Below are 24,366 nucleotides of genomic sequence, written 5' to 3'. Positions count from 1 at the left end.
TAGCAATCATCATGTTAGCTGCTTGACTGGAATATATTTACTAATAAGAAAGATTTGATTCAAATCAAACCTTGAAACTGCTTTTTCTAAACAGTGGGTCTAATTTGTGGGTCTAACGTCATGATGGCTAACATTAGCATGCTAGTCAAGTCAAAGTTTCTTTATGTAGCACATTTTCAACAACCTCATCTGACCAAAGAGCTTCAGAGTAATTACATCACAGGCAGACAAATGATAAAATAAACTAGAATAGAATTGGCAGTAAAATACCAAAATAATAAAACAAAAATAAAAACCAAGACATACTTAATTAATCTTTTCATTTTTTTATTGGTGTAGCTACTTTAGCTACATAGCTAGTGTGCTAGCTACTTGGACAACTATACTGAACAATAAATAAAAAAATGAATAAAGTTTTTTGTCAAATGCAGACAATGTTTTTGAAACCACAGACATTACTGGCTGTACTGGTTTTAATCATCTCAGTTTAAGACGGACTCCCACTAAAATGTTTCAGCTAATGCTAGCATGTCTGGTGCTAACAGCAGTTAGCTGTTCAGTTCAAAATCAACAATTCTTCCACTTACTGTGCGCGTTTCACAATTTTTAACGGATTGTAATGATGGAAAATATATTAAAGTTGATCATGATTTAAAGTGTATTTCCCAAAATGACAAATTATACCTTCATGCTGAGAAAATGAGTCGTTTTCTACGCCCATCCTAAGTTTTGCTCCGTCTAGTTTACCCGATACAATAATGTTTTTTCTGACTGTCGCGCAGCAGCTTGGGCTACACAGTAATATACATGCAAACGGGTCGATGTATATTTACTATGTTTAGTGAGAACAGCATAGTGAGTTGTCACTGAGAATGGAGTCAACTTTACTATGTGGTCCAAACAGAAAACACAGAAAACAGGCGGGAGGAACGACAGAATGAGCGAGAGGAAGGAAGGAAGGAAGAGAGAGAGAGAAAGACACGGAGGATGAAACGGTACAACATCAGACGGCCACTGGAACATAACAACACAGAGAGAGACGAGTATTAGGAAAAATGGTTTAATATAGGAGACAGAAGCAAAAAACTGCATCACACAAGAACATACGTTTACAAAAATAATTCTGACTGCTTCAGCTACACAGTTAGTTCACAGAGAAGGACAGAGAAACCGGAAAACTCTAAACAGCTAAAAGCAAAAAGTTTCTAATTAGTTGATCTCTTTATTAAACTAATACATTAATCCACTGAAGGTGACTAAATACTTCTATTCGTTCTTTTTCTATAATTGTCTTATCGTGTAGACGACACAATACAGAAGTCAAATGAAACTTACCGCTGTTGTATAGACAAACTCGCTAGATCTACTAATAAGTCAAATGAAAAGTCTGACACTCACCTACCCTCCTTTTTTGGAAAAGAAAGAAACATTAAAGTGAGGAAAAAGAAGTGAAAGAAATAAAGCCAAAGATCTTTTAGAAAATCGGATATCAAAAGCCAACGTTCTTGGTGCCAGCTAGAAATCATACTCGGGGACCAGTCGGGTCGGGCCACATCACCAGGCCAGACAGCGTTTTTCTAAGATTTTTTTCTTGTATCCTTTAATCTCCAGTATAAAAAATTCCACTGGTACAAAATGCATAAGTACAATCAGTTGTAGAAATAGGAAAGCCTGCATTTTTTTGTACTTTTTAAATCCCATCCAGTGACAGATTTCCAAGTGTTGTCAAACAAACATACATCACGCTTACAGGATCCACTGAATGCATTGACTTTGGCTTCTCTCAAGACAATAACTCTGAAACTACTGAAAACCATTTTGAGTCAAAATTAACAAAAGCAACAACAGCAACAACAAAAATCAGATTTTTTTGGTGAATTTTTGTAGTTTTTTTTTTTTTTCCTTTTACAGACAACAAGCTCTGTTTTTACGCCACGGAAAGAGAACACACAAAACATTTTTCTCCTCAAAAAACTTGACATAAGCCATAATGCAAAGAAACAACAAGTTAGATTTTTTTTGTCCTTTCAGATTTCAGTATTTGATAAATAGCACTTAAGATAATTAAGAAAGAAGGAGAACAGAGAAGTGAACAGTGACGAGATAGAAAGATTACAACGAGCGTTGGCGATGACAGCCCCTGAGGTGAGCCGCTCCACAGAAACTCGGCTTCTTGTGCTTCCAAAGGCGAGACGCTTCAAGCTAACGAGATGCTTCAAGCTAACGAGATGCTTCAAGCTAACGCTGCGGCGCGTCAGGCTAACGCTGCGGCGCGTCAGGCTAACGCTGCGCCGCGTCAGGCTAACGCTGCGCCGCGTCAGGCTAAGGCTGCGCCGCGTCAGGCTAACGCTGCGCCGCGTCAGGCTAACGCTGCGCCGCGTCAGGCTAACGCTGCGGCGCGTCAGGCTAACGCTGCGGCGCGTCAGGTTAAGCTGCGTCGCGTCAGGCTAACGCTGCGCCGCGTCAGGCTAACGCTGCGCCGCGTCAGGCTAATGCTGCGCCGCGTCAGGCTAACGCTGCGCCGCGTCAGGCTAACGCTGCGCCGCGTCAGGCTAACGCTGCGCCGCGTCAGGCTAAAGCTGCGCCGCGTCAGGCTAACGCTGCGCCGCGTCAGGCTAACGCTGCGCCGCGTCAGGCGGGCTGTGTGCAAGTTGTTGCAATTTGGCAGCTCAAAAATATCGTTTTTGGACTTTTAGAGGTCTTTAACATCTGGCATCTGCGTTTAAATTAAAAAATACTGTGCAAGAGAGAAGTGAGAGTGAAATGTGGAGCTGTACAGAGGATATAAAAAGTTTACACACCACGTTAAAATGGAGGGTTTTTCTGATTAACAATTTAACGTAAAACTCGTGAATCGGAAATATTAGCTTTTCATTTGTTCAAACTCGAGTTCGAATGAGCAGGAAGCCAAAATTATAATTCTCACATAATTTAGTTTCTATCTGGTGAAGAAGGAAGTTGCTCTCAGCGTCTTCAGTGGCTTTTGTGTCGTTTCCTTCAGTGGTTCTTGGTGCAGCGCCCCCACAGGCCAGGAGGGGAACAGGCTGCTCAAAGAAAGAAAACCACGGCAGCTGGATGGAACAAATGATCCAGTTTTGGTTCCCAGTCGAACCGAATCAACCGGACTATCTGTCAGGTTGGAGAGGAATCAGATTCAGGTCTGGATTCTGGCCGTTTCCTCGTTATTTTGTCGATTTGGACACTTGGAAGGTGTCGTCCTGCTAAAAACTGAAGTTGTTTGTCTCTTTCGACCCGAATGCTGAAGGCGTGATACTGATTTGGGACGGGTCACGATTCACCCAGCATGAGCTGAATACCCCCAACTTGAAACCATCAGTTCAACTTATGATTTTTTCAGACCAAAACAAATAATTTATATTTGTTTTGGAGCCTCTAAGGTCGTGTTGATAAATTTGTCGAAGCTTATCCTGACTTTTCGTACCATAAATAAATAAATAAACGATGCAGATTGCTGCCAGATGTACCATAAACAAATATCTCCTCCACTTTGTTTTTAAAAATATCGTACTCATGATGTTTTAAACATACCAAACCCATAGGGGGCAGTGTAGCGCAAAGCTAGAACCTATGTCAGCCAATCAGAATCCTTCAAAACAAAGACGACTTCCTGTTACAGATTAAATATGGCGGCAGGAAGTTCACTTGTGTGGACAGATTGAATTACTTTTAATGACCAAAGAAGAATATAAAGATGATAAAACTCAGTTTTAGATTTAAGAAGACATAAACTGTTTTCTTACACTTTGGTTGGAGTTTCCATAAATAATCATTTTTATTTTTAAAGGCCAAAATGCATAAAACTGTATCAGTTTTCCCAGATATCGGACAACCTGTAGGTCCGATGCGTCTAATCCGATAAATAATCGCGAGAAAGATGCGTTTCAACGGGTGTGTAAACTTTTTAGGTCCACTGCACACAAATATTCCTCTGCGAAACGTGTAGTTATGGCTGTTTCTTTCTCCACTTTGACGTATGCAGCATTAAAGCTCCACAATCAGAGAAACAACACTTGGGTTTGGTGTTGAGCATCTAATGAAGGCGGCGCTCGCTGCCTCCATCTCGGCTGCGTGGACCTGCAGACGCGACCTCTTCCTCTTAAGCCAACAGGCTCTTTATTTCCCCCGTCGCCGTTCCAATAAGACGCTCCTCCTGTTTCTAATAACCTCGCTTAGCCTGGGAGACAACAATCCGGACGAAATGGAGGAAACCCAACAGATGGGGCGTTAACGGCACACAGAACTGAACCTGGACTTGGCACAACATCCTCTACCTTCATAACACTGGTGCGACTCTCCCTGGTTAAGGCGACTGGTGAGCTTCTGTAGAAAATAATGCTGCCTTTTTTTTTGTCTTTTTTGCAGACCGTAAACGAGGCTTTCAGGGAGGGGCAGTTGAATAGACTGACAACACTGTGCCATGTAAACGGCTCGACTATGTGAATGTCAATAACACACTTTGGCATCTATACATGATTTTGGCCCATTACACGACGAGACAAAAGATAAAGAAGAGTTCAGCAGCGGATCCGGAGCGTCCGGAGCGTCCGGCCGGACGGCGACGTGTGCTTTTTCCTAAACAGATTGAGGCTGAATGAACGAGTCTTGCCCTGTGCTTACATCATGAAAGCGTTCGCTGCTCCTCGGAGGTGATAAACAGTAACGATTCTCGCCATCAGATACAAACGACTCCGAAAGGTTTTTGAACTTAACAATAAGAGATAAGACGGGGATTTAGAGAAATAAGGCTTCGCTTTAGTACTTTCAGCTGCGATGGAGTCAGGAGGGAAGGAACGGCGAAGCCTGACGTTTGCGTCTGAGCGCGAGAGACGCTGATAAAAACGGAGAGAACAGGAGTGCAAAGATTCGTGGTAAGGCTTTCATGACTCAAACAGCGGTACAGTGGCTAAAAATATTAAAGTGATGTGTGTGTGTGTGTGTGTTGGGTAGCAGCGGTTGCTGAAGAGGATTTCACGCTCAGGGGCTCTCATGCACATTTAAAAAGTAAACTGTGAGGTCTGCACGAGAGTGTCTGCGTGTCCATGTGTGCATATGTGTGTATAGATATATTTATATATATATATTTATATGACACATGGGCACTTTTTACATCTTTACAAAGAAAAAAGCAAACATGACATTGTCAGGCAACAAGACCACAGAATAGCAAGTTAACAAACTCTTTTTTTAAATCTATACTTTAAATATGAGGGATCCATACAAAACACTTATAATAAAATACCCATGTTATCAAATTATTTCACAAGAAATACACTGACGCGCTAGGCAGGAAGTACCTCCAGGATTTGGCACTAAACTCCACTGATCTTGTCTTTTTTTCCTTATAAGACATTTTGCTGAACAACAAAAACACCTAAATATTGTTTCCCACGAGAGAAATAAAATAATAATGACATTGATGCTTCACGAGCTGACATTTTATATATATATATATATATATTTATAGATATATTTAGATTTATATATATTTTTAGGAATTTTATATAGCTAATTAACCAACAAGAGATTTAGCAAATCCTTAAAAAAAACACAAAAAAAAACAAATTAGCTATTATAGTAATATGAAAGGCTTCGTCTATTGTTCAAGTAAACTGATTTTTTTTGTCTTCTCTTGAGAAAACATGAGACATTTAAGACTTGTGATGAAACCACAACTAAACTCACAAGAAGCACCGACGTTAACGTGGGTTACAGGTATCGTAGTTTTTTCCTCTATACATTTAAACAGTAGAAAATATAGGTAATTTCATCATGTGCATTTAAAACCACGGATTGTCTATCTGTGAGTCAGTTCAGCAAAAAGGTGACACAAGTAGGTAGCATTTCTCCCCCCCAAACAGGGCAAATGTCCTTTTTTTGTTTTTTAAACTACTCTAGAAAAAGTGGTTCTATATTATATAGACTTTGAATGAGAAACAGAGCCACTTAAAATGGCCTTATCAAAAAACTTTACACTGCCTGAAAAATGTAAAAACCATTAGAGAGCTCTGAGAGTCTAATATTGATCGGACAGTTTTGATTAAAACTGTGTGGAAGTAAGTCTTATTTCTCAGAGAAACTGGCACCAGCTGCTTCTGGCGCCGCTTTGTGGTGTTTGTTTTGTTTTCCGTCTGCAACCAGAAGCAAGATGAAGCGCCAATTCCTGTAGTGAACTTTCAAGTTTACGTTAAAATGAAAAAAAAGTCACATAAAGAATGGAAATCACTTTTTTAACCACATTTTTTTTACCTCAAAACGAACATTTGTTCAATAAAAATCTCAGTCTTTTTAGTTAAATTTCATATGAATTCACATTAGTTCATTTTCTTACCCACGCCTCCCTAAAATCCAAATGAGGTCAACATGCAAAAAGAAAAAGAAACACAAAAACATAAAACTGATATCTAAAAGTCCAAAAAGCTAAAAGCTGAAAAGATCAGTAGGCAGCGGTGGAGGAGAACCAGGTTATGATCAGGTGAGCTCGGAAAAGACATCAGAGAAACAATGACGGGGAGGAGGAGGAAGAGGAGGAGGAGGACGCTTTTTTTGTTTGTTTTTTTTGTTTAAAGTTTTTTTTGTTTGTTTTTTTTGGACGCCACGAAGACATGCTAGGCAAACGATGAACTAACAGGCATGGAGATGGGTTGTTCTAAAAGGGGGAAAGAAAAAACGGGAGAGGAGAGAGTTACACACAGAGAGCCAGAGCAGCACACCACAACAGCATCATCTTAAAGAAACCAAAGGAAAACAACAACAAACAAACAAACCAACCGGTAAACAGCAACACAACACACTGCAGGTTTAGCATTAGCTTTACATTTCTTTACACTGGAAAACTGACGTTAATGTTATAGATCTATATTCACGAGCAACATTCACACCCAAAGCCGTATCCATCACGTCCCAGATGGATGGTGTCGTTTGGGGAGCGAGGCTTTACTTTATTTTAGCAATTTATTTGTAATTTTACAGGCGGGAGGGGGGGACAGACGGACAAAAACACGTAAAAATTAAACGTTTAAAACAAATGGAGAAGAACGTAAAGATGGATGACGGTCACAGAGACGGGCGGGTTGAGAGGGGCTGATGGATTCTGCACAAGAAGTCACCAAACACTGGCGTGACAGGGGTTAAAAACGGAAAGACAGCGGGGACATCCAGCAGGTTTCTCCACAGGGTCGAGTTGAGCGATGCCGTTTACTTTATCGGAGTCCAATAACTTAACGATAGGCAATAAATAAAATCATTTTTTCTTCATCTGAGGCAGTAAAAATGTTGTATAAAAATAGAACTGCTTTTTTACAAATAAAATTTACAGGCCTGTGGCTTTACTGTACTTTGAATTATTTATTTTTTTAAATCTGTCAACAAACCTCAAGTATTTTCAGATACCCGCCCCTTTAACCCATAAACTTATTTTTTTACTACTATTATTTCCTTCCACAAATTCTGGATTTAGTTGTTTTTTTTCTCAAATCTACATGCTGTTATAATCTTTTCACATAAAAGACCAATGTGATCCGACCCAGAAAAGTAAGAACATTTGTTTTAAACTTCTGTGAAATAAGAAAAACTGTATTTGTACATAAATGATCATGTTCAGCTGGATTTTGTGTATTTTTTTTTTGTCTTCTTGTGGTGGTAAGAGTGTAACTTTACAGTTAAGAGGCCACGAATGTTTTGCAGCCTTTGCTCCCGGGTTGCCAGCAGGCATCAAGGGGTTTTTCTGAGAAGCAGCGGCGGCCTGCAACCAACACCGTGGAGGTCAAAGGGCGAATGTGCATATTGGCGAGCGCGTAAAAAAAAAAGAGAGAAAATTTTGAAAAATGAGCCCATCACAGCCTTCGAGTTCAAAACAGAAAACTAAAGAATAACGGCTCCTTTGTCTCGACTTTCCACTCAAACTAGTCTTTAAAAATGTATAAATAATCAACGCAAAAGAATAAAATTAAAGTTTAAAGAAGCTATTCTTTAAGAAAAACAACTGTCTTCCATTGTAAAGAGAAAGAAAAATAGATTGCACAAAGTAATGGCAGAAATGGAAGTGTTCATGTGTGTCAAAAGCTGTAATAAATAATAATAGTTGAAGGCTTACATAGAAATCTTCAAACAGAACCAAGAAAGAAAAGTGCGTCTCCCTCAGGTGGTTGAAGGTCATCTCCCCCTACCTCCCACAACCCCTCTGCTCACCCCGACCCCCCCAGGCCCCCTACAGGCCATGGCTCGCTTTATTTTCAATGAACTTTTGTAACCATCACTTTTGCTCTTTTTTAAATGGGGGGAGGGAGACTTACCCTAGCAGTGCTAACTGGGGGAGCGGACAGAGCTAGTGCTAAGATCAGTAAGGTTTGCTGTCGTTCTTGGAGCGCTTCAGCTGCACCTTCAGCCGCTTCATGCCGATCTGGAAGCCGTTCATGGCCTGAATGGCTGCCTGTGCCGACACCGGATTGTCGTAGCTGACGAAGCCTGCGGGAAAAAACGGCGACATTTCATCGACGACGCGTTGAGGCAGACAGAGAACCGAACGTTTTGTTACATGCTCTACTTAAGAAGATCTTTAAAGTTTTATGTTTATCTTTATTTGTGCAGAATCCCTAAAAATTCAAGGTTTTGATACTAAAACAGTTTTCTATGGAAGCTAATTTTGTTTTATACTGGAAATCATCTGATATTGTACAAACATTCCTCTTCATCTGAGTTCTTTAAAGACGTAAATATGACTAAATTTAAAAGCTTTTAAATAAATCTGCACAAAGGAAATAGCTTACTTTGAAATGTTTGAAAGGAATTTGCTAGATGTTTTGTTAGCTAACTACTATTAGCAGTTTTGGTCAACAATTTTTAACTGAAACACAAAACAAAAGTTTAATTTATGACTGAATAAATCGATAAAACAGTTTTTGACTTCAGCTATCGCTAACCGTTACGTACTCTTTTAACTATTTCATAAAATAGTGAGAAACTTTCGACTTTCCAAATCTACGCTATGCTAAAAACAAAAAGCACAAAGCGGGATTGTTAAACTGACTTGCTAGCATTGCTAGCTTGGATAGCTAAGTTTACACTGTGTGATAGCTAACTGGTAGCTTAGCTAGCTAGCATTTCTGTTACACTTTAGAAAGGTTAAACAAAAATGATATATGTCCGTTGACTACTGCTGCAATTAAATCACATTATGATTACAAACCTGCTTCTGTGAGACGCATTATTTGGTATTAGCATTTAAACGTTGCTTATTTTGTCAATATACAATGATATGCTGCTGAGACTGTGTGCTAGCTAACAGTTAGCAATGTACACTAGCATTTCAAGACATGCTATCTTATGTCTAGCATTTCTGTTGCAGAAAGCGTAAACAAAACATTGATTGATGATAATAATAGTTGTTTTTGCTCCTCAGTAATTGATTTATTTGGCTAATATTACAATGCTACTAAAAATCAACACTCCCATCGGATGGAACGGTAACCTTATCTAATAAAACATGTATTTTTTCCGTGTGAAGCGTTGTTTGGGGTTAATTAACATTTAATTTTCCTTACTTTGTTTAAATATTTTTCTATTATAACCACTGATAAGTACGATTAGCTCCAGCTTATACAGACAATAGAAGAACAAGTAAATGTACCAAAGCACTTGCTAAGGTTTGTCTGTTTGTCGATGAAGACTTTGGCGGAGACCACGTTTCCGAAAGGCATGAACATCTGCAGCAAGTCCTGGTCTCCGAACTCCTGGGGCAGGTGGTAGATGAAGAGGTTGGCACCTTCAGGCCCTGGAGGGAAGGAAGGCGCGACAGCAAAGGTCAGGATGGGGTCATGCTGTTCACAGCGGAAACCGGCTGTCGTTGTAGGAACGCAGCTCAACGCTTGGCACGACGTGTGCTGGCCTCGGGTTTACCGCCGCTTCCAAACAAAACCCAGAAATGTTGAAAGCTTTTCATTTTCTAATAATTGTATTTCGGCTTGCTCCAAACAAAGCATGGGGCTTTTAATTCATTCTTTCAGCTGCATGCTGTCTCTCTTAAGAGGGGTCACGGGTTCCCCAAGCCTCTTATCGATGCCAGCCTAATAATTGTAGTGGGTCAGATCTCTCAGAGGCATTTCGTTCGCTCTCCACGTTTGCTAAATGAAGCCGCCGTGTCTTTGTTTCCCTGAAGGGTTTTGAACTCCAGGTAAATACAGACAGCTTCTTTACAGTTCTCATGCTGAAAGAAGAGCGGGCCGCAACAAACGGCATCCAGGCTGGTGTTTGTTTTTACTAGACGTTTCATCACCTGATTCGTATTCAGGTCTGTTGTCAAAGGCTTTTGGGTAAATGTAACTCCAGCTGCCAGGTCGTATTTACAGGTGGCGCGTCGTAGAAGCACAATTTGAGATGTTTTCTTACCCAACTTTGAAGAAAATGGCAATTTGGAGCAACTGGAAAAGATATTAACTGGTTGCAATGAAAATATGCTTATCCAGAAAGATGGTCATGAAATCTTGGCAGAAAATCACTTTTGATATGTTGTGAATCAAAAACCGTCACTGTTTTTGGATTTTTCTTAGCTTGTTGCTTTTGCTTGGAAAAGAGCTAAAACTTTATTTTACATTGTCAAATAAATGTAAATCTAATTAGCCTCAAGCAAATGAAACCTGAATAAATCACAAACAGCATTTCCTTCATTTTTAAGCCACCAGTAATTTTAAAACAAACTTTTCTGACACAAAAAACCAGAAAGATACCAGATTTAGATGATAATGTGTCCATTTGTTGTTGTAAACAGAAAATAAATTGTTTTCTTGATCAAAGTATTATTAGTTTAATAATTTGGTTTATCTTCTTCAGTGCATGAGCCAAATGAATGAAGGTTGTTTATCAGCATTTTGCTTAAAGCTACTTTTACCACATATTGTCAGAAAACTCAATGATTTCTATTTGGTAACACTTTATTTGAAGGGGGTGAATAAGACAGTCATAAACATGTCATAACACCTGTTATTAACATGAATAAACCATGAATATTTATAACTGTTGTCATAAAGCGTAATTCGGTAAATTATGACACTTTCAATACAAAGTTGACTTTATTCAAAATGTCTTTGTTATGACAGCTTGACATTAACCAATAAACTTTACCTTTAATAACATAAAGTTGCCTAATTTTTAAAGTGCAATCAGTAAAACTTTTATAACAAATTTATATCAGTAATGATTTATTGGTTAATGTCAAGCTGTCATAACAAAGACATTTTGAATAAAGTCAACTTTGTATTGAAAGTGTCATAATTTACCGACTGACGCTTTATGACAACAGTTATAAATATTCATGAAGGCTTATTCATGTTCAGGTGTTATGACATGTTTATGACAGGTGTTATGACATGTTTATTACAGGTGTTATGACATGTTTATTACAGGTGTTATGACATGTTTATTACAGGTGTTATATGTTTATGACAGGTGTTATGACATTTTATTACAGGTGTTATGACGTTTGTTATGACATGTGTTATGACATGTTTATGACATGTGTTATGACATGTTTATGACAGGTGTTATGACATGTTTATGACCACATAAATATCATGTTATAAATATCATGAAGTATCATGAAGGCTTATTCATGTTCTTGACAGGTGTTATGACATGTTTATTACAGGTGTTATGACATGTTTATTACATGAGTTATGACGTGTGTTATGACATGTTCATTACAGGTGTTATGACATGTTTATGACAGGTGTTATGACATGTTTATTACAGGTGTTATGACATGTTTATTACAGGTGTTATGACATGTTTATTACAGGTGTTATATGTTTATGACAGGTGTTATGACATTTTATTACAGGTGTTATGACGTTTGTTATGACATGTGTTATGACATGTTTATGACATGTGTTATGACATGTTTATGACAGGTGTTATGACATGTTTATGACCACATAAATATCATGTTATAAATATCATGAAGTATCATGAAGGCTTATTCATGTTCTTGACAGGTGTTATGACATGTTTATTACAGGTGTTATGACATGTTTATTACACGAGTTATGACGTGTGTTATGACATGTTCATTACAGGTGTTATGACATGTTTATGACAGGTGTTATGACATGTTTATTACAGGTGTTATGACATGTTTATTACAGGTGTTATGACATGTTTATTACAGGTGTTATGACATGTTTATTACAGGTGTTATATGTTTATGACAGGTGTTATGACATTTTATTACAGGTGTTATGACGTTTGTTATGACATGTGTTATGACATGTTTATGACAGGTGTTATGACATGTTTATGACAGGTGTTATGACATGTTTATGACCACATAAATATCATGTTATAAATATCATGAAGTATCATGAAGGCTTATTCATGTTCTTGACAGGTGTTATGACATGTTTATTACAGGTGTTATGACATGTTTATTACATGAGTTATGACGTGTGTTATGACATGTTCATTACAGGTGTTATGACATGTTCATTACAGGTGTTATGACATGTTTATTACATGAGTTATGACGTGTGTTATGACATGTTCATTACAGGTGTTATGACATGTTCATTACAGGTGTTATGACATGTTTATTACATGAGTTATGACGTGTGTTATGACATGTTCATTACAGGTGTTATGACATGTTCATTACAGGTGTTATGACATGTTTATGACAGGTGTTATGACATGTTCATGACATGTTTATGAAATGTTTATTCACCCCCTTCAAATAAAGTGTTACCTTCTGTTTGTATTGTTTTTATTTGTGTTTTTACTCCTGACACAGAAAGGAGTTTTCCTGATCTATGGCAACAGTTGCTATGGCAACGCGTACGCGACATCGTGAAAAAAAAGGGTTTTTGCTCTTCAACAGTTTTTCTGTGTTATTTTCCATTCGCTGCACCAAACTAATAATCCCAACATGGTTTCAGCCGAATCGTCTTCTGGCCTCCAGCTTTGGCCAGAAGACCATATCAACAACATGGTTTTCTTTCCATGTCTTCATCTTTTATTTTGAGTGATCCAGTCTTAAGCCTCTTGAAACAATCCTTTGGTGAGACATGCTGGCACTTTGAGCTCAGGTCAAGGCAAATATGTCATCATTTACACGCAGTAGTTCACCTTGCTGACCACTAGGGGCAGAATGCCACAAGCAGAGGCTAGATTCAGCATCTTAAACTCAGAGAAAGCAAATCAAAGATTCTTAATCTGCTTCTCAGGGATCCCAGACTGAAGTTGTGTCCCAGTGTGGATAAGCCCAGACTACTGACCCTCCTTCTGGCTGCCGGCGGCCCCCTGCTGCTGCAGCAGGGACTGGCTGTAGAGGGTGGGCAGCGCTGCGGCGGCGTACTGCTGGATCCCTGAGTAGGCCTGCGTCAGCGCGTCCATGGTGCCTGCCGTGCCGTTGGTGAGCCCTGCGCCGCCCAGGCCTCCGTTTAGAGCCGCCATACCTGAGAGCATTTGAGCAACTTTACATAAAACCCAACAATAAAGAAAGGAGAATGCACTTACTCATTAGCGCTCCCACTGAAGGTTGTGTTTTATCCACACATACACACACAAACACACACCGACAGTCACAAACGGTACCGTAAAACACACACACACACACACACACACACACACACACCGACAGTCACAAACGGTACCGTAAAACACACACACACACACACACACACACACACACACACACCGACAGTCACAAACGGTACCGTAAAACACACACACACACACACACACACACACACACACACCGACAGTCACAAACGGTACCGTAAAACACACACACACACACACACACACACACGCACACACACACACACACACACACACACACACCGACAGTCACAAACGGTACCGTAAAACACACACACACACACACACACACACACACACACACACACACACACACCGACAGTCACAAACGGTACCGTAAAACACACACACACACACACACACACACACACACACACACACACACACACACACACACACACCGACAGTCACAAACGGTACCGTAAAACACACACACACACACACACACACACACACACCGACAGTCACAAACGGTACCGTAAAACACACACACACACACACACACACACACACACACACACACACACACACACACACACACACACACACACACACACACACACACACACACACACCGAAGACGAGACGCACACAGTTTAAGTTTCAAACGGCAGAATGAGAGCAGCTGGTGACGGCCAGAGCTGCAGCATGCAGCGAACCGCGGCGCGGCATCAGCGCCACAACAAACTACGGCACAAAACAATCAAAATGTCCGACAGAACTACAGAATCTGACACAGATTATATCTAACAATTAACTAGTTCTGCACATCCATAGAAGACAAACATTCATATGCACAAATAAATATTTAGATTTTTGAATGATAAATTATTCTTTTTTTTTATTGTAGCTTGAAACTATTATTCTTTGGAGGGAGTTTTATTTTTATTTCTAAAAATATAAAATGACATTGGAATAAAATCTGATTTAAATTTAATCACTAAAACTACAGAATATGCTGCACATTGAAGTAGCTTTCAGTGTTGTTCAAAATAAATGCTTTTTACTTATAATTTTGTTTTAAACTGTCCAAATGTATGGAAGAACAATCATGTCATAATTTAAGTTTTATTATGTATCCATAAAAAGACAAAGGTTTACTATTTAATCTTAGTATAAATGTTGTGGACTTAATACAGCATAAAATAGTGTTCAACAATATTCAACATAAATATTTTTGGTATGTAATTTTGCTGTATGTTGGCCAGAAGTACAGAAATCATGTCATTTATTAATCATTAAATATCCATAAGAAGATTAAGGTTTACTTATTTAATTAACTATTTTTACAATAAATATCTTTGACTCTGAAGTAGCTTTCAATGTTACTCAAACTAAACGCATGTAATTTCTTTATTTTTAAACTGTTCAAAAGTACGGAAGAACATCCATGTCATCATTTAATTATTATTCTACGCCCATAAAACGACTAAAGTTCACTCATAGCAATCCTGTATTTTTAAATACTTCTTTTTATCAACTTTTTTATAAATAAAAAAACCGTCCTGAACATTGATTAAAAGTCAAACACTGTCGCCATCTGTTCGGCAGCCATGTTTGCTGATGTTCAGGAAACTGGGGGCTGAAGGGACGATTATCTGCTTTCGTGCGACGTCTCACTTGCGGGTTGAAGGGAGTGCGGCGCGAGTTTAAAAGTGAGCGAACGCAGCGGAAACACTCATTAGCTGCTTGTAACGGCTTAATATCACGGCGGAGGCCAACTTGTCTGAGGAGGTCTGACACCGGCCCGGCGTCCTGTCGCCTCGCCGTCAGACACAGTGAAATAAATTATCGCCGCAGCGCGCCGGATTATAGGTCACTCATTTATTCAGGGATAATTGCACCGGTGACCTTTGCAATTCAATTAAGGTCTAGATGTGTTTAAATGAGGGCAGTTGGTGGCGGTGGGTGGATGGAAGAGGAAAGGGGCACCGAAAGGAGAGACTGGGTTAGCGGGGACAAAATGGGAAGCAAAATGGAAGCGACCCATTCGGTTAGAAGGACAGGCGTGTGTGTGTGCGCTGCAGTATGATTTACAGAGCGGATACAGCTACTCCAGCCGAGGAGCGGGAAAGGTCAGAGGAGAATAATGTGGTGGAAGAGGCCGGCAGTACGGGATCTCTGCTGTCATAACAGCTCTGATTAAGATCCAGGCGCCGCGTCTGCTCAGAGGCTCAGAGGTCGAAGGCAGGAGACACGAAGAGCCGCGAAGAGCTCGATACGTACCGCCGGACTCCTGCAGGGAAATGTCTACCTTCTCCAGATCCCAAAAACATCCAAAAAAACACTACTACAACTTTAGGTTCACATTCCGACTCCTGGCGGTGAATCATTTTCCTGGTTCCTTGAAATTGGGCCTCTGTCTCTTTAAGAAGCTCATCCAACATGGCTCCTCTATTAACCCTTTAACTACGCTTTTACCTCCTATAACGAGCTCAGCAGCTCCACCAGCTGCTTGCTAATTGCTGCTGGCTAGTCTGAAGGAGCTGAGTGGCGGAGGCGGGGCTAAGTCCACCCAGGTGTTTTGCACAGCAGGCATGAAAGAATCAAAACTTTGTCACAAATGTAAAAAACCCACCACTTTGCAGCGGCAGTGTCTCCATTAAATAAGAAATTAAATTAAAATCATGTGTGAATAATGACCCATTAAAAAATCTGTCAACGTTGCGCCACAAAACTCCAACCATGAATTAATTAAACTCAAAATTTATAAGTTTTTCCTTGCAAATTTTTCACTTTGAGCTCAGAAATTTCCATGTTTTTGTAGAAAATTTCCGATACTAATCTCAAAATATCTGAATTTCTTTTGGAGGTAATTCACTACTTTTTAAATTTCACTGAACCATGAATGTTAAATATAAAAAATATTAACTTGAACAGTTTGGCGTGATGCTTTGAATTAGTTTATTTTGTGGTTTTTGACGTGAAATCGCTAACAGCTCTGACTACTAGAAGCTCGATCTGGACGCTTATAACAGCCTATTTTAATGTTTCATGAAATGCATTAACACGTGAAAAACGTCTTATTTTAATATTCTGTACAAAAATAATTATAAATACGCAAATTTATCGTGAAAAACAATCTTTTTTTACAGACTGAAAACAGCTAAAATTAGCGAATCTGTTTAAAACCCAAAAATAACAGCAAACACAACAGCAAAACGACACAGCGCCACCTTGTGGCGGACTGTCCCACTCAGCAGCAGCTGCTTCAGCACGCTCACAGCAAGCACAACCCGGGTGGCAACCAGGAAGCAGATGGAGCGATGGAGGAATGGGGATGGGTTAATGGGTGGGATGTCTGCGGCTAAAAGGAGGAAGTTTGGCTGGGAAAAGGTTTGAATAAACCAGAGAGACAGCAGGAAGAACCAGAGCGGGACGCTTGGTTCGAATATGATGCTAGCTCAAACTCCTGAGCACAGTTTGTAAATAAATCTAATCAGATTTGTCATGTTTATAAGATATTGGTTAAGTAGAGGTATGAGTCAAACCCCGTCTCTCTGCTCAGCGGTGGCGTTGGGGTGGAGTGGCTGATGGCAGGGTGAATACTCACTGTTGATGCTACCTGCTAGTGCATTAATGTTGTTCAGGCCAACAGTCGCGCCTGCCAGGCCCTGCAGGGTACCCAGAGAGGTCAGAGAGTTCATGGCACTGGCGTTGGAGCTGGCCGTTGTGCCTGCTGCTGGGAGACCGACAGGAAGGAGAGAGAGCGAGAGGAAGAGGAGAAGAGGAGACAGAGAGGTGGATGTGTTATATCCAACATCCAGCAGCTCTCCACAAACACAGGTAGGTGGTTTTAAGGTGCTACGTGTAGCATTGGAAGGGTTAATGACGTCAGGCTCACATTAGGTGGTGCTCCGCCATGTGAAAATAATGATTTATCGTGTAAATGTGCACTTTTTCATCCCATGTGACGCGTTCATTCAACTGGAAGTCTTGAGATGCTTCAAAGCCATCATGGCGCATCCATGCAAAAATGTGTTCTCATTTCATTTTCAGATGTTGGAGAAAGTTGCAGGAACAGAATCAAACGTCCACGAATCCTTAAAACGTCTCAAGTGAGTGCATCTAAAATTAAGGTTATAAAGTCTTAAATTTCTATGTTGTTGTTTTTTTCTTGCAGGATTTTTCTGAGTCGCATGCAGACAGTAACTAGATGCTAATATAGCTGGCTAGCTAGCTAGCTGCTTTTTGGCTCAGTCATGGAAATAAGTGGAAATTTATCGGCGGTTGATGGAATGACGTTCATCTTCACCATTGATTCACTTCCGTGCAAAACGCCTGGCACTGTAGAGCGTCAGAAAACATGCAGCTTTCTTTAAATGTTGCCATGGTTCTGGTCTTAAAAGGTCTTAAATTTGAGAGATGAGGGAATAGTCAAAGTGTTTAGCTGGCTTGTTAGCGTCGTCTGAACAAGTCGCTGCGGTTGTTGCCTTGTGGATCGGAAGCAGAATCGTTCAGGAACCAAAGTTCTAGATTCTGACATGGTTCTAAAAACATTCTAATATTGCAGATCAGTTAACGTGGACAAAATGCTACAAGTAACACCTTTGGTAACAGTTTTTTACAATGAATTGCAACTTTTGAACCTAATTTGAAGAATAAGACAAATGTAAAAGTCCCTTTCTATAAAGCAGACATGCAACCATTGTAAAAAGAAAGTACACCCCTTTCCTGTTGTAACGTTTTACGCAGACGATCTCCTGATGTGTTCAGGATGGTTGTTCTGTTCAGGACCCAGACACACGGACTCACATTTGACTTTGAAATCCTTTGTTTTGTAGAGAGGTTCATGGTTCATCCAATAACTGGATGAGCCCCAACCATCACGCCTCCACCACCGTGCTTCGGAGTTCTTGTTTTCGCCAACATCTCTTTGGCCTCATCTTGTTCTTTATGCAGAAGCAGCTTTGCTAACCTGCTGCCATCTTGTTTTTAGATAGGCGAAGCTTGGTCCTTCAATCCTTTGAAACAGCCGTACTGGTTCATCGTCATGGCGATCATTTCTCTAATCTGCTGGACCATCAATGCTTTGGATGGTTGGCATATCGGGAATAATCTTCCTAAGATATTTGATCTCCTCCACTTGAAGGAGGAACTTCCCTCCAACCTAGAAAGGGCAGGCCACCCTTTTCTGTCCCGGTCTTGGAGTAGCTGATCTCCGTCTCAGCTGCGAACTGCCCCCAGTTCGTCTTGGCCAGAGGAAGTCAGCAGAAAAAGCAGAGACAAAATCCACTGTTCCCCAAACCAGACCTTCTCTGGATGCATCTAGAAATCCTGTCCATCCAAGTTGTGAACAGGACCAGAGATAAAGGGCAGGCCTGCCGTAATGCAAGATGCAATTTATTGGTCAGACTACATTCCTGCCCTCAACTGTGGTCACGAAATTTGAGTCATGACCAAAAGAACGAGATCCTGGATACAAGAGTCCGAAATGAATGTCCTCCACAGGACGTCGACTGGGTGAGGAGTTTGGAAAGGAGTCAGATGAGGTGGCATTTTGTCCTGATGCCCCTGATGAATTTCAGGCATGTTCCTGCAGTCCAGGAGGGACCAAGTCCTTTGGCTGGACTGGAGTTGGATGTGGTGACTGAGAAGGGGGACGTTTGGGCGTCAGAAACCTCTGAACCTGCGACCCAATTCCTGGTTGACGAACGACAACGAGTACAAATAACTTTCCCCTCTGGAGAACATTGGAGTTTCCATACTGAAGGGCTGCAACTGCTGCTGGTGTCTTTCCTTCCTGGCATGGCGTGAATTAATTGGGATTTACTTAGTTGCGTTTATATTCAAATCATTTTGACCTAGCAGAAAGCAGGGGTGTACTTTCATTTTCCTGCTACTGAATCTGCAAACTGGCAGGAACAAAGCGTCCACACAGACACTTTCCATCGTTTCGTTCCTTAATAATTTACATGATGTTTCCTCACACGTCTGGATTCAAATAAGTTGGAAAATCCAAAAAGAAAAAGAATCACCAAGACAAATGAAGTCAACACAGGAGAAAGACATGAGGAGACACTGATATGTCAACGGTGGAGGGTGAGATGGAGGGAAACGTGGTGCACAAAGCTCGCGACCTCCTTCCTTTCCAGACAAAACATAACAGAGATTGAATCTATTCATTTACCCTTCATCTCATCAAAGCGTTGCCAACAAAGCAGGATTGCCGCTGAATGTATTAGGAGATGGTGTGGCAGAGGGAGCATTATGTCAGCACACGTTGCAAAACAAAGACGCTGGCCTGTCTCCATGCAGAACGGTCTATATTTATCAAACTAGAGTGACGTTTCAGTTTCATTGACACATGCAGTACAGCAGCACTCATTCACAGCAAGTACCTCAACCTGAGTGTGTAATATTCAAGGTTGGAGTGACATTTGGCACCAGAGAGAGAAAGAGGCGAAAAGTATGGAGAGAAGGAGCGAGACGAGGAGGAGGAGGAGAGACAAGACAAGAACGGGCATTTGGAGCAGCGTGAGCGTTGAGGAGGAGGAAGAGTGGCGGCTGAGGGAGGAAGAGGAGGAGGAGGAGGAGGCTGGTTTTTCATATTCATGCTCTGCTGAGAGGGTGCTGCTGGAGCGAGGCCGAGCCGACATGAGAGGGTGGGGTGATGGAGCAGAAACAGGGAGCTTGTCAAAAAGAGGGCAGGAGCAGAAGATGAGGGCAACAAGGAGAGACGGAGGAGGAAGGAAATCTGAAGATGGTGGTGTTTAACCCGAGACAACCTGCTGCGTTCAAACCCACATCTACGAGGCGGACGTTATCAACACGCACCCCGTCTGTCGGGGAACAACAGCCTGAGAGACATCTGGAAACACAACATGGAGGTGGAAACACCTGAACCTGACACACATTTAGGCAAACGCTCATGCACACACATCTGCAACGCCCGCATGATGGGGTGACGACACGCCACAGGATGCTGGAAGACAGGACGCAAGGAGGCCAATGACATCAACACGGCGCCCGTTAGGGTGAGGTGGACACACACCACGGATGAAGACCGGAGCGATGGCGATGGGTGGAGCTGATGGTTTGGCCGGCGTGCCAGGGTCGTGAAGTGACAAATGGTGACAGCGGAAAGCGGAGGCCGGCGTTGGGCGGCCCGCCCGAGCCGAGCGGCTGCGGCGTTACCTGGGCTGGCCAACGCTCCCAGGGAGGCGGCGCTGGAGGACAGGGGGTTTGCGGTGGAGGGGCTGGCTGAGTTTTGGGCCGCCGCCGCCGCTGCCGCTAAAGTGGCCAAGTTCTGCAACTGCAGAGCGCTCATACCTGGAGAGAGGAGCCAGAGAGGGTGGTGTCAAAGCTGGGGGACCGCTGGGCCGGACCGGGACAGAGGTGACCACCGGAGAGCGCGCATTCCCCTACAAATACACCTGGAAACAAGCTGCGTTCTGCTTCCTCTTCAAACAAACTACCAAATCTTTGCTTCAGAGTGTGAAGGTAAACACTGCAGCAGCTGAATTCACTAATAAGTCCCAAACGGGCCTGAATCAGTAAAAGCAGCTGCTGTAGTGTTTAGTCCTGGTGTGTTTCTCCCAGGCAGAGCTGCTCTGGAGGCAGAAATAATCAGAGTGATTTAGTTCAACTTATGTTTCTCTCTTTCAACAGCCCTCGATTAAAACCCTGCGGAGGGGCCTCAGAAACCCAGAGAGGAAGCTAACCTTTTCTAAAACACTTCTGCAGCTCTGCAGTCTGTTATATCACTTTAAAAATTCAACTCCTGGAGGTCATTTTGCTCCAATATTTGCAGCTACAACCAATTAAAATACACGGCACATGGAAACACATCAAGCTCCAGGCAGATTAATCAGATTTCTGAGATAATTTTAGGATTTGCAGGCGTCTGAGTAACACAACCATCAACGTTTCTGGCCAGCACAGGATTATTTACACCAACCTTTAATAAAAAACTATTTACATCTAGATCGTGTGAAATTCATGAGGGCTCAATTCCCTAAATATCTCAAAGTTATTTACTGGTTCTTTTGTTGGGGATGCAATTTACAATTCCACCACTAGATGGTGCTAAAATATTTTCTACTTTTTAATTTTTATCCAATAATCTGTTTTACAGTGTCTTAGAGATGATGGACATAAATTAAGGTGGGCTAGTAAAGAGGACTTTAAGGTTTAATGTTTGTTTTTCTACGGTAGCCCAGATGGTGCTGGTGCTTTTTGTTGCAATCTACAAATCAGCCACTAGATGGTACTGAAGCTTCTTTAAAGTCTAAAGAAATAATAGACCCGATTTATAATTATAAATATGTTATTAGAAAATAACTTCTTGGCCAGTTTTGGTTTTGGATCTTGTTTTAAGGAGGTTAAGTGAAAATCAGTAAACGTAAAGCAAACTCTGTGCAGGTGTGGATACTGGAGCAGACACATCTTTGTCCCAAAGCCACTTTAAGCAACATCATTTTCTAAATAATGTTATTTTTTATTTCTTTAATTGTTTTTAACTGTTTATCAGTTTTACATAATCCCAGTAATCAAACTTAATTTTGTTTAGTGATGTAATAAATATCAATATTTAGCTTTAATTATAAAAATCTCTGAAAAATCTCTATTAAAACGGTGATTTATGTTGATGCTCTTATTTTGAAATGTTTTGAAGCCACAATTTGCCTGTTGTTATTTTGTCTCAGTGCTTAATAAGTTGTAACAATGAGTCAGATAAATATATAAAAAGAAAACTTTGATCCAATCAGGTGAGGCTGTTGAGAAACGCCTGCGATGACGCACATCGTCCAAACGATGACGCGCTTCGTCCAAACGATGACGCGCTTCGTCCAAACGATGACGCGCATCGTCCAAACGATGACGCGCTTCGTCCAAACGATGACGCGCATCGTCCAAACGATGACGCGCATCGTCCAAACGATGACGCGCATCGTCCAAACGATGACGCGCTTCGTCCAAACGATGACGCGCTTCGTCCAAACGATGACGCGCTTCGTCCAAACGATGACGCGCTTCGTCCAAACGATGACGCGGCACATCGTCCAAACGATGACGCGCATCGTCCAAACGATGACGCGCATCGTCCAAACGATGACGCGCTTCGTCCAAACGATGACGCGCATCGTCCAAACGATGACGCGCTTCGTCCAAACGATGACGCGCATCGTCCAAACGATGACGCGCATCGTCCAAACGATGACGCGCTTCGTCCAAACGATGACGCGCTTCGTCCAAACGATGACGCGCATCGTCTAAACGATGACGCGCTTCGTCCAAACGATGACGCGCATCGTCCAAACGATGACGCGCTTCGTCCAAACGATGACGCGCATCGTCCAAACGATGACGCGCATCGTCCAAACGATGACGCGCATCGTCCAAACGATGACGCGCTTCGTCCAAACGATGACGCGCTTCGTCCAAACGATGACGCGCTTCGTCCAAACGATGACGCGCATCGTCCAAACGATGACGCGCTTCGTCCAAACGATGACGCGCATCGTCCAAACGATGACGCGCTTCGTCCAAACGATGACGCGCTTCGTCCAAACGATTACGTCTGATTTTGGACCAATCAGACTCTTGTCCAATAGTTTTGTTGTTCCAATCAGGTGTGGCTCTGCCCAGTAGACGCCTCCTCCATCTACCTGCCTCTGGCTTGAACGCTGGGATTTTATCTCATCTGCATTACAAAGCCGAACATCTGAGAAATCGTCCACAGCTGGTCCCTTTACTGTCCGATGTTTCTGCCTGGAAACCCATTGTGGATGTGCCAGCTCCGTTACCCAGACCAAATGTTCTCCAAATTAGACCACAACAAAGTTTCTTCAACCTTTTGTTGTACGTAAATGGAAGCAGGAACAGCTCTACTCTCTCTCAGCATAATTAACGACTCCATGCCAACAGCTGATCGATGCCGAAGGGCGATAAAACGTCAGCATCCCGCTCTCGCTGAACATCTTCATCTCTGACAAGCAGAACTTCCCACAGACAGGATGTCTCCAACACATGAGCTTGTTAAAGTTAAGGGTGGCACATATGAGGTGTATGTGTTGTATATACAGCCTGGGTGTATATACACTCCTATGGGAGTACGCACATGTAGAGAGACACACAAACGAGACGCAACGAGGAAAATACATCTTGTTAGACAGAGATATCCTTCACTCAGACAACCAAACTGAACGATGACAACAGATGGCTGGATTCATCACTTGGATTCACACTTCTGATTGGTAAATTAAAAGGATTAAAAAGAGACAGAAAGGAAGAGAGGAAGAGGCTGGCAGCTTTTAGAGCCCCGTCTTGTTTTCAGACTCCAAGTCGCTGCAGCCGAGTGCGAACGCTCCGAGTTTCAGGGCGGCTAACGCGACGTGTTTGCACAAACGACGTGTGCGTCTCCTCCACTCGTCTCTGCTGCTCGGGAACACCGCCGCAGCCAAAACCAATTGTGTTTTCAGGGCGATTTTCTCCAATTTTCTGTCATACACCCAAAGCTGAAATGGATTTCTATTTTCAGGCAAGGCAGGAATAAAAACAGCCGTCACTCATTCTATCAAAGTCTAACAAAAACACGCGCTCACAGCCGTGCTAATTCTGGCCGTGTCTTACATGTAGGAGCCAGACAATGGAGCAAATGAGCAAGAAGATGTGCAACTTCACGGAGCGAATGGTATCGATCCGGCTTTGCAACGGGCGCATGTACCTGATTTGTTTGTAAAATGCAACACGAGTATTAAAGGTTCTTTTCTTTGTATTTATTGCTGCAACCTTTTATTTTTCAATCTGGCTCTTTCT

At 41.7% G+C, this 24,366-nt stretch overlaps 1 protein-coding gene across 37 annotated transcripts in view; it reads right to left on the bottom strand.

The window, feature by feature from the left end:
* Positions 1 to 1,044: 1,044 nt before the first annotated feature.
* celf2 (cugbp, Elav-like family member 2) overlaps positions 1,045 to 24,366 on the bottom strand; it is a 294,221-nt gene continuing 270,899 nt past the window's right edge. For 8 of the 37 annotated variants that reach the window (XM_081603742.1, XM_017302940.2, XM_008401591.3 and 5 more), the window contains 5 exons: positions 20,743 to 20,877; positions 17,159 to 17,287; positions 13,281 to 13,478; positions 9,647 to 9,790; positions 1,045 to 8,484 (listed from right to left, as the gene is read on the bottom strand). In XM_081603742.1, the coding sequence (XP_081459868.1) occupies positions 8,357 to 8,484; positions 9,647 to 9,790; positions 13,281 to 13,478; positions 17,159 to 17,287; positions 20,743 to 20,877 (734 nt within the window). In that variant the 3' untranslated portion in view covers positions 1,045 to 8,356. The remainder of the gene's footprint in view (positions 8,485 to 9,646; positions 9,791 to 13,280; positions 13,479 to 17,158; positions 17,288 to 20,742; positions 20,878 to 24,366) is intronic. The other 29 variants (XM_017302943.2, XM_008401593.3, XM_008401609.3 and 26 more) reach the window with 13 other exon arrangements.

The sequence above is a fragment of the Poecilia reticulata genome, chromosome 23, assembly GCF_904066995.2.
Source record: "Poecilia reticulata chromosome 23, P_reticulata-male-v2, whole genome shotgun sequence".
In the NCBI taxonomy this organism is placed as follows: Eukaryota; Metazoa; Chordata; class Actinopteri; order Cyprinodontiformes; family Poeciliidae; genus Poecilia; species Poecilia reticulata.
Note: the sequence above shows the minus strand (reverse complement) of the source record. Positions and strands in the feature narration are given on the sequence as shown.